General features: G+C 38.5%; 1 protein-coding gene across 1 annotated transcript in view; it reads right to left on the bottom strand.

Moving 5' to 3' along the window:
• SLC7A9 (solute carrier family 7 member 9) overlaps positions 1 to 12,117 on the bottom strand; it is a 49,378-nt gene extending 37,261 nt beyond the window's left edge. The window contains exons 1-6 of the mRNA XM_036752012.1: positions 12,042 to 12,117; positions 11,136 to 11,232; positions 3,891 to 4,038; positions 1,907 to 2,149; positions 1,077 to 1,202; positions 314 to 413 (exon numbers count right to left, since the gene is read on the bottom strand). Of these exons, the coding sequence (XP_036607907.1) occupies positions 314 to 413; positions 1,077 to 1,202; positions 1,907 to 2,149; positions 3,891 to 4,038; positions 11,136 to 11,222 (704 nt within the window). The 5' untranslated portion in view covers positions 11,223 to 11,232; positions 12,042 to 12,117. The remainder of the gene's footprint in view (positions 1 to 313; positions 414 to 1,076; positions 1,203 to 1,906; positions 2,150 to 3,890; positions 4,039 to 11,135; positions 11,233 to 12,041) is intronic.
• Between the last annotated feature and the right edge of the window lie 2,923 nt (positions 12,118 to 15,040).

Here is a 15,040-nt window from a genome sequence, read left to right as displayed (position 1 = left end):
TGGCTCAAGCAATTAATATAGTTTCAGCTTTGTTTATAATTTTTTTATTCTTTAGTAAAAACCTAAAAAGATGTTGAATTCTACTTTTTAACTACTTCTTTAAGAAAAGCCTCTAATTGATACTTGACATAATATCCAAGGATGAGTAAGAGTCAAGTTGAACCCTTGGGGAAAATCTAGCACTAGAATGATTAAAAGAGAAACAAATCACAAGATTGCAGATGTGCTTTGCTTACTTTTGAGAGTCCAGATTATTGCGGCCAGTAGTATTTGCTACCTCTATGGTATGTCTAGTACCCAGACAGTAACTTACCATCCATCATATGCCCAGAGTCCATTATAAAATGCCAGACTGAGGGAACCCACAGAGATACTGGCATCTTCAAAGGAATCTTCAAAATTTTTCGTTTTCCCTAAAATAAAAACATAGATGCCATGGGCAGGGAAAGATGAAATTGATAGTTCCACCCCCATTTTCCACTTGAAAGAAGTATCTGAACAGTGATTTCAGATTATAAAACAAATAGTTTGATAATAAAATGAGAGACTAAAGATTCTTGTGAACTAATCTACTGGATTTATCTCTTACATTTTCCCATCTCTGTATAAAATGAAAAATTATACCTTAATACTTAAAGCAATTCTAGCAACAAACCCAATACTGATATTTACCATATTAAGACACTTAGGACCTAATCCCCTGCCCATAAGAGGAAGTTGAAACAATTATAATTCAACAGACACTTGAGTGTCTACCATATGCAAGGCAATACTGAGAAAGGAAGTTAGTAGTAGGCAAAGAACTGGTGTCAGTCAGGAGGATCTGAGTTCAGGTCCTATCTCTAACACATACTGATGGGTGACTGAGCAAATGACAACTTTTTAGTGCCCCTAAGCAACTCTCTAAGACTATAAATTGTTGAGCAGTTTAACTGCTTCCCCACTTCTTCCCCTGAGCCCCTCAAAACTTTATAAGGTATTATGCTACCAACTAGAGGTACAAAGAAAAAAAAAGCCTTTGACCTCAAAGAGCTTACAAAGGGCTCAGCAATGGGAAAGACAGAAATGAGAGTTACCTTGGGCAAGAAGCACAATTCCACTTATAATAATAATGGCGACAATCACCAGCTTGGCCGCTGTGAAAAAGTTCTGTACGTAGCTCCCCAGCTTCACACTCAGGGCGTTCACTGTTGTGATAACCACTAGAAGGAAAGTCAGACGTAGGAAAGGAGTTTTAGATTCTAGATTTTTTCAGAATCCTTTGTGTAATGCCAATATGTATTAAGTGCTCTGGGAAGATTCTGGAAGAAAACTCTGATGCTCACTCCTAGGTATAGCTCATGTATTGGGTTTCAAGGGAAATGCACAAACATACATATATATGTATATACATATATTTTTATTATATATATTTATATACAAAAGATGGGTTAGAGAATGTTTTAAACATCTGTAATTGTTTTAAACATCTGTAATTTAAAAATCAGTCCGTGTCTGGCTTAGACATCAATCTAATGGAAGTATGACAAGGTACATGGTCTAGTGAAGCAGGAGGAGAAGGCTCTCCGCCAACAGTCTAATGTGAAATGAAATCCTCAGCCTGAAGTGTGTAGAGAAGAAGAACCAAGCCCCTGTCCAAGCCCCTTCTAAGTTCCATCTATCATATCACTCAGCTCCCTCTCCAATCCAATAGCCAGTCTCTGTAGAGCCCCTTGCCCACTCAGATGCTATCATGGAGAAGTAACAAAGAGGCCAGTGATCACAAGCCTAGATTTCCTCAGGGAAAACAATATTTGCTATATTATAGTCATTTTGTCCTGGGAAACGCTCAGACACCAGAAGGCTCCAGAGTTCATTATTCATATTCTCAGACAGGTATATCTGCATAGCAGTGGAGAAAACTTACAGATGGCAGCGGCTGCAAGACACTTGATAACGAGTTCTGGAGGCTTACAGTTGCCGTAGAAGGGGACAGACACATATTCAGCAAAGCTGAGACAAATAATGGCAAATGAAGTGGGTTTCATGACAATCAAGCTGGTCCAAGAAAAGAGGTAGGCAGGAATAGGGCCAAAGGCCTCCATCAGGTAAGGATATTCGCCTCCTGATTTGGTGATCATTGTGCCAAGTTCAGCAAAACACAGAGCACCTGAAGAATAAATACAGAGAATGAAACAACCCCTATTTGCAAGGAGCATAAGTCTTAACAGAAGAGATAATAAGTACATGCGTACATATAGCATACAATATGTATAGCATAAATATAAAGCACAAACATTTGCAAAGAAAATAAATACAAGGTAGTTTGGGAGGGAAGGCATTATAGTTGGGGAGATCAGGAAAGACTTTATGGAGAAGATGGTTCTTAAGCTTCATTTTAAAGGAAGGAATGCACTCTATGAGGCAGGGGTAAGGAAGGCATGTCATGTGAGAGGAATAATGAGAGGACCAATTTGTCTGGATCACAGGGTAGGAAAGAAGGAGTATCTAATGAAACTGAAAAGACAGATTGAGTCCAGATTTTAAAAGCTAAACAGAGGAGTTTATATTGCATTCTCTAGGCAATAAGGAGCCACAGCGGTTGATTGAGTAGGGAAGTCATACTGTCAGATCTATGTTTAAGAAAAATTATTTTGGCAGCAGTGTGTAGGTAGGACTAGGGTGGGAACAGACTTGAGACAAAGAGAAGTGAAAATGTCGTTGAAATGAGTCCAAGGCCAGTAGAGCCCCCCATTGGATGGAGTCACAAATATTAAACCCTTCAGCATCAAAAATTCTTTGGTGGTTGACCCCTAAGAAGAGTCCAAATTCCCCTGGTTTACCAGTGGCTCCTCTTTCCTATTCTTGGCTAGAGAATTCTGGCTAGTTGGGACCAGCTCTGATGCTCCTGACCTCCTTTCCCTAGCCTGGATTTCCCCATTGCTCTGTTCTTACTCCTTGGGCATCATGAGTCCCTTCCTGCTCTCCCAGTTCTGTATAGCCCCTGAATTAGGGTAATAATTATATAAAAATGTTTCAAATACTCTGGCAATTTTGTCCAAAGAGTTGGAATGGGGCCATTAAACCCAACCATAGTAAATCCCTCCAGAAAATCTTCAGAAGACATGCATTTCAGCTTCCTCTATAAGGAAGCTTCTCCTCTTAGTAAATGCTTTCCCTTATCTGTAATGAGGACTATGTGGCACAGTGGAAAGATCACTAGACTTGAAGTCAGAAGACCTGAAGATCCGAGTGCTATCTAAGCTCTGACATTTATTAGTTCTGGGACAATGGACAAGTCCCGTTGATCTCTCTGAACCTCAGTTTCTCTATTTGTAAAATGGTGCAAATAATATAATACCTGCCAGGTTGTTTTTAAATTGAGGAAAGCATTTGGCAAACCCTAACACAGTAAGTAAATAATTTTTAGAACAGAAAGAGATGTCCATAGAACTAAATGTCAAACAATCAGAAGAAAGATATTAATGACATGGCTGAGACTACTGACTAGTATTTAAAAAAGAAAAATATGTTATTCCCTTAAATATGTTATTTCCTAATGCAGTATCAATGGTCCTTATAGAGGCTTTCTCCTCCTGTGACTTTGTATTCATTTATGAGCCTAAAGCCACCAATACATTACAAATAACCATTCTCTTCTGACCACGTACCCATTCTCAGATCTTTCCTGTTTTAGAGTTCACATGTTTTACATTATTGTTTCAACTACTGATCTACAAAAGTCCCCATCACCAATTTAGCTAACCTGGAGAGTTCTCAAAGGTAGGTTGTCAGCACAAGAGAGACAATACAGAATGAGGTTAACACAATGCAACTTCATGTACTTAAAATTAAAATGTCTTAAGTACCACACAGGTAACAATTTGGATGTTTTTTGTTTTTTTTTTTACCTAATGTAGCAATAATCCCACAGGTCGACCATATGATCAAACAAGGTCCCACAGCACTGACGTTGCTAAGCACAGATTTGGGTGAAATGAAGATTCCTGAGCCAATTATGGTGCCAATAATGATACAAATTCCACTAATTAGGCCCACCTTGAATTGAGAAGGAGAAAAATAACTGTTAGGTACAATGAAGTGATTTTGGTAGGAAAAGCTGCATAGAAAGACAACAAAGGAAAAACCAGGATCATGAACTTAGGCAGAGTCCCAGAGCTGGATGGGACCATAGGGGTTGCCTACTCAGTCTGCCTGCCCTGCCAGCTTCTTCCCACCAGAAACAGCAGTCTCTTAGACCAGATCTCCAGAGACCCTGGCCCCAAACTCGAAGGGAGCTAGTTCACTCAGCTTTGGAACTCCACCAAGGCAGAGCTACTCTATATTAGAGGGCAGGTAAATCAATCTTTGCCTTCGCTCTTTAGCCATCTACCAGAGCATCAGTTGGTTGAGAAGAATTTATTAAGTACCTACTTTGTGCCAGGAACGATGCTAAGTGCTAGACCAGGGCCTAGCCAGCGCACTTTGTCCCATCCTCTGATGGCACCCCTTCTCCCTCTCTTATTCAAAAAACAATAATAAAATCCATCTTACCATTGTTGACTAGAAGGGGTATGAAAATCCACTACGAGATAGCTTTACTCAGTCCCTGTGACTGCCTTGACTGGAGGTCCCATGGCCAGTACTCTCTAAAGACATTTTGTGTTCCTATAAAAATAGAAGCTCCTTAAGGGAATGGATGGTCTCACTTTCATATTTGTACCATCACCTATCCCGGTGTTTGGCACAAAGTAGGTACTTAATAAATGTTGATTGATAGTCCAGCCAATGCCCAAGCAGGAATCACTTCTTTGTTTTTTAAATAACATTTTATTTTTTCCAAATACATGTAAAACCAATTTTAAACATTCATTTTCAAAAATTTTGAGTTCCCAATTCTCTCCCTCCTTCCCAACCCCCTCCCTCTTTGAGAAGGCAAGCAACTTGATATAGGTTATACATGTGCAATCATGCAAAACATATTTCCACGTTACTTATATTGTGAAAGAAAACCCGGACCAAAAAAAAAACCCACAAAAAAAAATTAAAAAAATAGTATGCTTTGATATGCATTCAGATTCCATTGATTTTTTTCTCTGAAGTGGACACCTTTTTTTATCATCAGTCCTTTGAAACTGTCTTGGATCATCGTATTGCTGAGAATAGCTAAGTCACTCACAATTGATCATTTTACAATATTGCTGTTAACTGTGTACTGTCCTCCTGGTTCTGCTCACTTTACTCGGCATCAGTTCATGTAAGTCTTTCCAGGTTTTTCTAAATCCTCCTGGTTGTCATTTCTTATTAGTATTCCATTACAATCATAAACCACTTGTTCAGCCATTCCTCAACGGATAGACATCCCTGCAATTCCAGGAATCACTTCTATGGCATCCTTGATAAGTGCTTGACTTGTAGTATGGAGGAGCCCACTACTGGGGAAACTTATTCTACTGTTGGACAACTTGAATTACTATTAACTTTTTCTCTCGCCCCTTCTACCTCTCTCAAATATAGTTTTCATATATCAAGTCAAAAACTCCTTCCCAAGTCCATAAAAGGACAGGAGAGAGACAATTTAGTCTGTGCCTAGAATGTTTTTGTATTTCACACTTTGTGGCAGATACTTAACAAAATAAGACTAATAATACTAGCTCCCATTTTTACAGCACTTTTAAACTGACAAAATGCCTTCCTAAAAACAATCTTGTGAAATAGACAGAAAAAGTATGATTGTCCTAATTTTCCAAATAAGAAATTTGAGTTTTAGAGAAAGGAAGAGACTTTCACATAAAGTCAGTAAATTTCCGAGCAGAGATTTGAACCCACATCTCCTGACTCCATGTATTGTGTTCTTTCTTATTTGCACTGCCCAGCTTATAAGTGGTGGTTTATAAAAGGAGATACTTTAATACTTCAAGGATTGGTCATTTCTCTGGTGTGAAATGGGGACTGCAACCTCTCTATGACTTAGTAGCTAGTCTTCAGGAGTTTCTGTGGCCTCAACTAAAGTCCTCCTCTGATGCTTCATTGGGTTTTCAAAGGTTGTACCAGCAGAATATGAGTCCTTGTAGATGCTACCAAGATGTACTGTTTAAGGGCCAGACTAAGCTCAAAGGAACTGATCATCTGGAATTAATTTTTAAGCCACAAAAATAAAATTAAATGTCAAAGTGAAATAGCTGCCACAGGATAGAGTAGCATTGTGTTACTTCACTAGACAAAGACAAAAAGAAAAGTATTATATAGAGTGAGGACAGTGTTTGGGTTTACGTTGGAGGGACATGAACTTGGGTTATTGATGACACATTTAGGGAGGACAAAGAGATAACTGAAGATCTGGGGTCTATGAACTTGTAGTTGGTGATGTGTTTAATACACATCTTGGTAACTTTTTCAAAATAAATGTCATCCTTTCTAATTTTATTTTGTGTATTTATCCTGAGAAGAGTTCATAGGCTTCACTAGACAGCCAGAAGGATCTGGGGCATGAGAAAGGTTAAGAACTCCTGCTTTTTGGGTTTTGCAAGAAATAAGGTACCTAGAATACAATTTAGTTCATTCAAACACTGGTGACACTGACCCAAGAATATTTCCCATGACAAAGACCAACAAATTATACTCTTCCTTAGATTCGTAGTAGCTGAAATTTGAAGGATAGAGGTGATCTAAATGTATTTCCTGTGACTGAGTTGTGAATGCAGCAGGAGAAGGTAGGAAACTATTTGACATTTTTAACAGTGACTTGGATAAAGGCATCGATAGCATGCTCATCATATTTGCAGATGACACAAGGCTGGGAAGGACAAGATCAGGGTCAGGGTCAGGATAAAGAAACATCTTAGGACCACTGGATCAAAGATTTAGAGTTGGAAGGGACCCTTGTAGCCATTAAGTCCAATCTCCTTCATTTTACAGATAAGGAAGCTGGGCCCCTGAGAAGTTGTTATTTTCCCAAGGTCACTTGACAGGCTGGACTAGTATTTAGCTGATACTAATAAAATGAAATTTAATAAGGAGGAATATAGTGTCTTGCATTTGGGTTTAAAAAATCAACTTTATAGGTACAGGATGGGGGGAGTTTAGACAGAACTCGACAGAAGTTTGTTTGGAAAGGATTTGAAAGTTTTGGTGGACTGCAAACTAATTAAGAGTCAGTAGTGTGATTTATCAGACAAGAAAAGCTAATATGATACAGTGTTACATTAAGAGAGGTATAGCTTCTAGAAAGGCACAATCCTACTGTCCTCTGTCATGGTCAAGACACATGTGGAATATTGTGGTCAGTTTTGTATGCCATAGTTTAAGAAGGACAATAAACTGGACAGTGTGCAAAGAAGGGCTATCAAGAGGAGCCTTGAGACTATGTCATATGAGAATCAGTTGAAAAAACTGGACACCTTCTACAAAACAGACTGGAAAAGAGAAGATTTAGGATCAACACTGATGGGGGTTCCTGCTTTCTGGTGCTCCTCTCCTCTGGCAGTCCAGGTTACAAACAACTAGCTCTATCTGACAACTGGAGGAGGGAAGGAGGTCTTTCTGAAGGATTTAACCCAAACTCAGTCTTGTTTCTCATTTGGATTTTGTGTAGCTTACTCTTGCAAGAACCTTGATTTGCATAAAAGCTGATATCTCTAAAAGCAAGTATTTAAAAAAATAAGCTTTAAATACCCTGAATAACTGCAGAATTGAGTAAGTATACACTTCATGCATGATCACTCAGCTCTAACTTGTGAAAAGTGCAGGGTCATCCTTATGGTTCCAAAAGGACATCATTACAATCACAAGTTTATATAAAAGTGAATCACTTAAATCCTGTATCCTTGACACTGTGGAACTCTGAGCCACAAAGATAAATTAGTGAAGAGCCTATTATTAACTGGGCAATTCTTTAGTTCTGAGAGGAATTCAGGTTGCAATTACATGCTTAATTTCGGTCATATAACCTCCCGACTGCTGAATCTGCACTCTAGAAATTCATTCTAGAAAATCCTGAGGCAGGATCTTTGGAGAAGGGAGTGGCTGACACTCCCTTTCCAAGGTCTAACAGAAGAAATTGGTGCCAAATTCATTCACCGGGGTGGGGGGAACTAGGGGTGGTGGGAGGGGGTGGGAAGGAGGGAGGAGGGCACATCAAGGAGGGGAAATGAGAATACTGGAAAAGTGCAGCCCAGAAAACCAGAAGCCTCGTACGTAGGTGTCCTAAACTAACCCTAGTTCTTTTTTGAGTCTATCTTTGACATCAGGGTACTCCTAAGTCATGTTGCCATCTGCTCAGTTGGAGAAGTCACACCAATCCTGAACCCCAGGGCTGAGCCAGAACTTCGCATCTCAAATGCCTCAGGGCAGAATGGCCAAAGTCTGTTGAGACTTCCGCCCCAGGAAATCCTTCTCAGGGTTGACTCCTCTCTGCTAGCCTCACCTGATCTCAGCTAGAAAGATCTCAAGTGAGCTTTGAAACACATGAGACAATCTTGAAAGTTATTAACCTATTGCTAAGGAGGGCTAATAGGAACTCAGTCTGTGAACTGAGCCTGCCCTTCCAAGGGACCTCGGGCTGACTGTTCCAGTCTCCTGTTGCAGTAAACAGCCCAGACTGCCCTTAAATCTCCGGATAGCCTAATAGCACTTAATCACCAGAGCCCTCCCTGAGTACTCTTCAGTCTTTCAAGCCAATGCTCTGCAGGCATTGTTCATGGACAAGAGCAGTGAGAGTGAAATGCTAACGATAAAAACAAATCTTACTCATACACTGCTGTATGCCTTACAAGTTGTTTTACATATGTTCTCCTATTTGACACTGGAAATAATAACTCTGAGAAGCAGTGTGGCATAATGTAAAAGCTGCTGGGATCAGGAGAGTGAGCTCCCAATCCAGCTGTTTCTGGCTCTGCGCCAAACTTGTTTTATTATACCTCTGTTGCTTTTCTCTCCATATCTATTATGGGTCATTTCCAGATGTCTGCTATGCATGCTAGAAATATTAAAGACTCTGGGAGCTTAAAACTAGCAGTTACATTTTCTGTAAAGGAGGAATCTTTAGTTTTTGGATTTACTGTCATTGTTTTGACTGAGGATTTCCCTGTCTTAGCTCCTGAGCCCTGACGCTGGGCTCTTCTTTGTTCTCTCTCAGATTTCCAAGAAGCCATATCACATTTGCTGTAATCTTTGACTAGGGAGAGGCACCAGAAGGGACAGTATTAGTCAATCTGATTGTTTACTGTCAAGCTAGTTATTTCATTAGAGGGTTTACATAACCCCCACCGAACTCCAAATAGTTGGATTTTTGTCCTCCAATTGCCATCAAACTGTCTGATTCAATAATGCTTTTCAAAAATGGAAGTTAGGTTTTAAAAATCTAGAGTACTGGATCATGGCTTTACTGAGTGAAATTTAAGGGACCTTAGTGATTGTATTCAATCCTATAATTTTACAGAGGAGTAAACTAAGTCTCCAAAGAGGAAACATGACTTGCCCAAGGTCACACAAAATAGCAGGTGTCAGAGGCAGGATTTCAACCCAGGTCTTCTAGAATTCAGAGGGATCAAATCATGGGCCACAAGAAACCAGCAAAACTAAAAAGGAACCAGATTAAAATGTAATTGGAAATGTTTAACAAAATAAATAAAAATATAACACAACGTAGAAAATGCTAATTTGTGCTTTTCTAAGTCCAAACTGCAGAGATCTGTCTTTATTTGAGTTCTATTTTCTATTCTATTTCTAGACTACTGCAGTCTGCTTCAATACTCTTAACATTACAATATAGTTTTCTAAATCCAGTTATATAGGCAATAAGTTTAGAAGAATGAGGCTCATGCTAGAATTCCCCAAATAATCTTTTCTATTTTTGTTTCTTTTCTAGGGTGGCTAATAATCAGAGTAATAAGTAAGTTTAGCTTGGCAGGGTCAGGTGACCTATAGATAAAAGCTAATTGTATGGCTTTACTCAGGGAACAGAGTTTGAATGGAAATTTGAGAAATCCCACCACATGTACACATCTCTCTAATTATGAAAAAAATCTTCTCTTGGCCCTGTTCTCCCTCCAACAACCATCCTTTCTCTCTGTTTCCATTCCTGACCAAACTTAAATCAATGTTCTTTATCTTCTTCCTCCATTTCCTGTCCATCCACTTCACCTTTGACATCACCAATCTGGCTTCTATCCTCTTTGCTCAGCTGAAAATGTTCTCTATTAATTCCATGGTCAAATCTAGTGGTCTTTTCCTTTATCTCCTTTTTCTTTGGTTATTCTATTGCATTGGAAATAACTATTTCCTCCTTAAAACCCCCTCCCATGGTTTGTGTGACCACACAGACACATGGCTCTTCCCCTACCTCTTGAACCACTCTTTCCTTGTTGCTTTTGTTAATTTCCCTTTCTCCTTGCAATATTTATACTTTTTCCTTTGCATAATTCATATGCAGCCTTTAACTCTCACACTTTCCAATCAATGTTGCCAACTCTCAAATTTGTCTCCAGTTCTCTCCCCTCACCTGTATTTCCAACCGCCTATTAGATGTTGCCACCTGGATGTCTTGCTGTTACTTCAAAGTATTCATTATTTGAAAATCTCACTACAGTAAAACGATTTGGATGTACCATGATGTTCATTGTGGGATTTTACCTGAACAAGGATCCCTTTACCTCATGCTAATCAAGGACATATTTTCTAAGAAGCATGAAAACATTATGGGGTAATGGAAAGAATACCAGACCAGGATTCAGAAGATGTGGGTTCAAGCCACACCTCTGCCACCTCCTATACACGTGACCTTGGGTGGGACCTGTGATCTCTTGTAGCCACAGCTTCTTCATCTGTAAATAGGGATAGGTAAGCTCTGCTTACCTTATAGAGTAATTGTGAGTATCACAGGAAATGATACATATGAAAGTGCTTTATAAATTGTAAAGCCCTTTGCAGGATAGAAGGAATCATTATCATAATAACAGGTTTTCAATATTGAAAGGAAAATAATGTGCTCTAGTCATAGGAGAGGAGAGGACCAAAACACTTACAGCACTTTTTAATTAAACAAGAAAAAATTAATTAAACATACACCGATCTGATTTTGCCTGCAATTCTTTATATACCAGCTCTATCACAAAGAGGAGGGAAGGAAGGATGTCAGAAGGAAGAATGACACTCACCTCTTTTTGTAGGTTTGTAGTTTTAGGTTCTTTACTCTGGATTGATTGATCATCCTCTCTTCTTTTTCTTACACTGTTTTCCTCCATTTTAACTTCTCTATAGGCTTTAGGATGATAAAAAGAGAACAAAAATAGAATATTCATCAAGTAGAAGACATGTTCCCTACTGACTACAGTAGGATTAACAGACAAACATGCACGGCATCAGGCTTTCCTTAGTTTTTCACTGTCAAGTCAAAAATGAGCAATTCTGCTAACATTTTTGAGAATTAAACTCCAATGAATCTGTAGCAAGTTTAATTATCCTAATTAACTCCAAAATTAAAGGATTTATACGTCTTAGGTCAGCACGACTTCCTGTCATTGGCAAGTAATCTTGTTAGTTCTAGTAGTGAAATGCCACAATTCTGATCTTTACACAATTTAAAATCATCAGTTGCATAAATATTTATAAACTCATCATTTATGTCTCTCAAGCCGGACCTTCTTGCATGTCAAGACTTGTTATGAAATCAATTCAGATTGGCTTCATTTGGGGGGACTCACAACCTTATTGTATCTTACATATACCTATGGCAAAGCATGCTGCTTTTTAATGCTGATTTAGTGAGAAAGCTTTTGAAAACACTTTCAAATTTTGTTTTTTCTAAGTGAAAAAAGTAAACATTACATTCTGCCTGGCAGAAATCCCAACAGCCATGTCATCTGCACTTTTTACTTTGCCCATAGTGAGTTCTAAGAAAATGCTCATTGAACACTTGATACATCATAGAATGAAAGAATGGTTAAGGGAGACCAGCTGAAAGTTAATTCAATAGTGCATTATGGTTAAAAGACAAATTCCCCATTTCCCAAAAGAAATCCCCTCCTGACACTTTTGATTGAGTGATTCCATCACGCACTTACCTTCCTTCTCTCTTTGACCTTACAGATCTAGGAGATGAGCTTTTCCTTCTTTAAGGATTTGGATTCCTTTTCCACTAAATCACTCACTTAGGAACACCCATGTCTTATGCCTAGGAGTAGAGGAAGAAGGTACAGAGGTCGTCAAGAGGTAATTATTAAACACATTTTTCTGCAAGGAAGCTGAGATACACACAAAAAACAAAGATGTGAGGCTGAGGGAAGATAGCTTCTCTCCAAAAATGTCTGGTTTTTTTTTATAAGTGCAAACCAAATTTCTACCAATTTCCACAAATATCAAGTCACACCAGTGAGGATTCATTCTAAAGAATGGAAAGATCTTGTTTTTCCAATCTCTAAGAATAAAATTAAGATAAGCATTGCATTCACTACTATATTGTTTTTTAAAAAGCTTGTATTTACAGCTTACCCATGAGGAATTCTACAAACATTAACTGCAGTTCATATAACTCATTGGTTAAGAAGATGTTTTCTTCCTAGCTTAGGTCAGGAGGTTTGCCCAAAGCTATTGATTTGTTTTTGATATGGTTGAATAGGTGGAATGAAGATATGAGATTTTTTTTTTCACCTACCATTCCCCATCAGATTTTTTCTTTATTACTGAAAACCAAGAACTCTCAATTTTGCAGATGAATGTTTCTAAGGTATCCATATTTCAGGAAATTCAGAACAGGTTGTTTGTACTTGCCATTTCTGTTAGATCCTTATCTTCCTTCTCTTCTAGAGTTCTGTAAGATGCCAAGGATCCTAAGTGACTGGGGTTCCAACGTTTTGCTACTAATGGTACTGTTATTAGCGAGATCTTAGAAAGGTCCATTTTAGAATCACAAAACTGTTCCTAGAGACCCCTTTGTCCCTCTCAAAGAGAGCTCCACAGCTATGGCACACCACAAAGTCTCAGAGGAACTTCAATAAGGGGCTCTATGTCCAAGATGACTCAGAACTCAAAGAAAGAGACTCCAGGAGAGGAATCCTTAGAGGAAGGAAAAAGTGTCCTTTTAGTCTCAGCCTCTTTTGCCACTGACTTTTCAACAGGATTTCTGGGAGAACAAGTGAGATAAGGTGGCAAAGTACAATTTGGAAGGTCCTGACAAATGCCTAAACACTAATGGTTCTTACTTACCAAGGATTACTCAGGAAGAAATTTCACTGTGTGGTAGAGATTAAGCTGGGAAACAAAAGGTCATAGAACAAAAAATTTACCTTGAAAATTACCTTGGAGCCCAAACACACACATATCTAAAGCTAGGAAGCCTGCCTGCCCTTTCTAAAGCACCAGACTAGGCTTTCTTCAAACTGGATATAAGATGCAGTGTCATGGGACAACATCCTGCAGAAGAGAACTTTCTTCATGAACTCTAAACTAAATAATTAAAATGGAAATGAGTTTTGTAAAGCACACTGGGAACCTCAGGGACAAAAGATTCCATTTATATTTTGGCAGTTTACTGTTTACAACTGCCTCCATGACAGATACCCTCAAATAACCAGCCCTGGGAGTCAGATTGTCAACATGGTTTCAATAATTGCTCAAACAGATCTGTGATTTCATTAATGTAGATATTCTCTTCAATGATTCAGTTCACAATCCATTCATACCTTCTGATTCTGTGTGATTTTTGTCTATGCCCTCCCATAAGTTTGCCCCAGATCAATAGGTCAATGAGGGGACTTTCCTTGTTTTCCCACAACATCACAAGGATATAAGGGGAGTCCAATTGGCTGTCTATACATTATCTTTTGCTCTTACCCCATGACCAGCCCATCTGCTTTTTCACTCATAAATGTCTCTGATAATACTTTTTATTCTGATTCTTCATAATTCTTTGTAATGGGTTGTAACCTGCTCATGCCCACTCTGGGCCTCTCCACTGTCCTTGGAGTGATGCTCATTTTCAATTCTTCAGATACTACATTGTTCTATGATGCGCAGTCATACAACACTGTTGGGAGATATTAATTTAAGGAAATGGGTCTTAGTCTTATTAAGAAGTTTAGAGCTATAAAACTAATTTTGTAACTTCCCAAAGGGAAATCCATCCCACTTATGATAATAGCTACTATTTTATATAAGTTATATATACAGAATTTTATATAGTTTATATGGGTTTGCAAAGTGCTTTACAAATATTATCTCATCTGATCCTCACCACAACCCTGAAAGGTATAGGTTATTCCTATCCCCATTTTACAGATGAGGAAACTGAGGCAGACAGAAGTTAAAGGACTTGTCCAAGGTTATAGTTAGTAAGTGTATGAACTTAGATTTGAATTCAGGTCTTCCTGACTTCAGGTCTAATACTCTACCCACTGTACTATCTTGCTGCCTCATGCTCTTGGAATGGTCTCCTGTTCAATTCTGGGACCAACTCAATGTTTACTTGTAGTATCTAAAATATCTCTATATAATATACATATACATCTATCTATGTACCCATGCACATGTATGAATGAGAGGTATGGGTTGTCCATCTCAGTGCATGTCACAGTTTGAACAATAATAATTCTTTATTCACTTAATTTCTCTTTTATGAATGATTAGGCCAAACTCTCTTGACTGGTTGTGGATCTTGTTCAAGAGGTTCTCCAAAGTTCCAAGTCTTAAAGTAATCAGCATGTTTTCTACAAAAAGGAGACTCTAGAGGACCTTATGATCTCGCAGACCTGAACTCTGCACTGAGTCTCTTCTATGATAGTAGTAAGCACCTTTGGCAAGCATCTATTTCTGTTTTATGCCTCATGATATTTATGATCAATGGGTCATCACACAAGAGTATTTCTGCTATAGATTTAAAACAATCTTGTATAACTGGAACATATTTGTGGGAAAGATGTTGTTGGAAAAGAGCTCTTAAGGTAGTGTTTTGCTCTACAAAATACCTTTTTCTAGTTAATAAACAGTAAGCACAGTGGGAGCTTGTATTCTCTGAAATTTTCAGTCAACTGTATGATGGTAGAGATATAAATCCTTCTATCTATCT

Source organism: Trichosurus vulpecula, chromosome 3 (assembly GCF_011100635.1).
Source record: "Trichosurus vulpecula isolate mTriVul1 chromosome 3, mTriVul1.pri, whole genome shotgun sequence".
Taxonomy (NCBI): domain Eukaryota; kingdom Metazoa; phylum Chordata; class Mammalia; order Diprotodontia; family Phalangeridae; genus Trichosurus; species Trichosurus vulpecula.
Note: the sequence above shows the minus strand (reverse complement) of the source record. Positions and strands in the feature narration are given on the sequence as shown.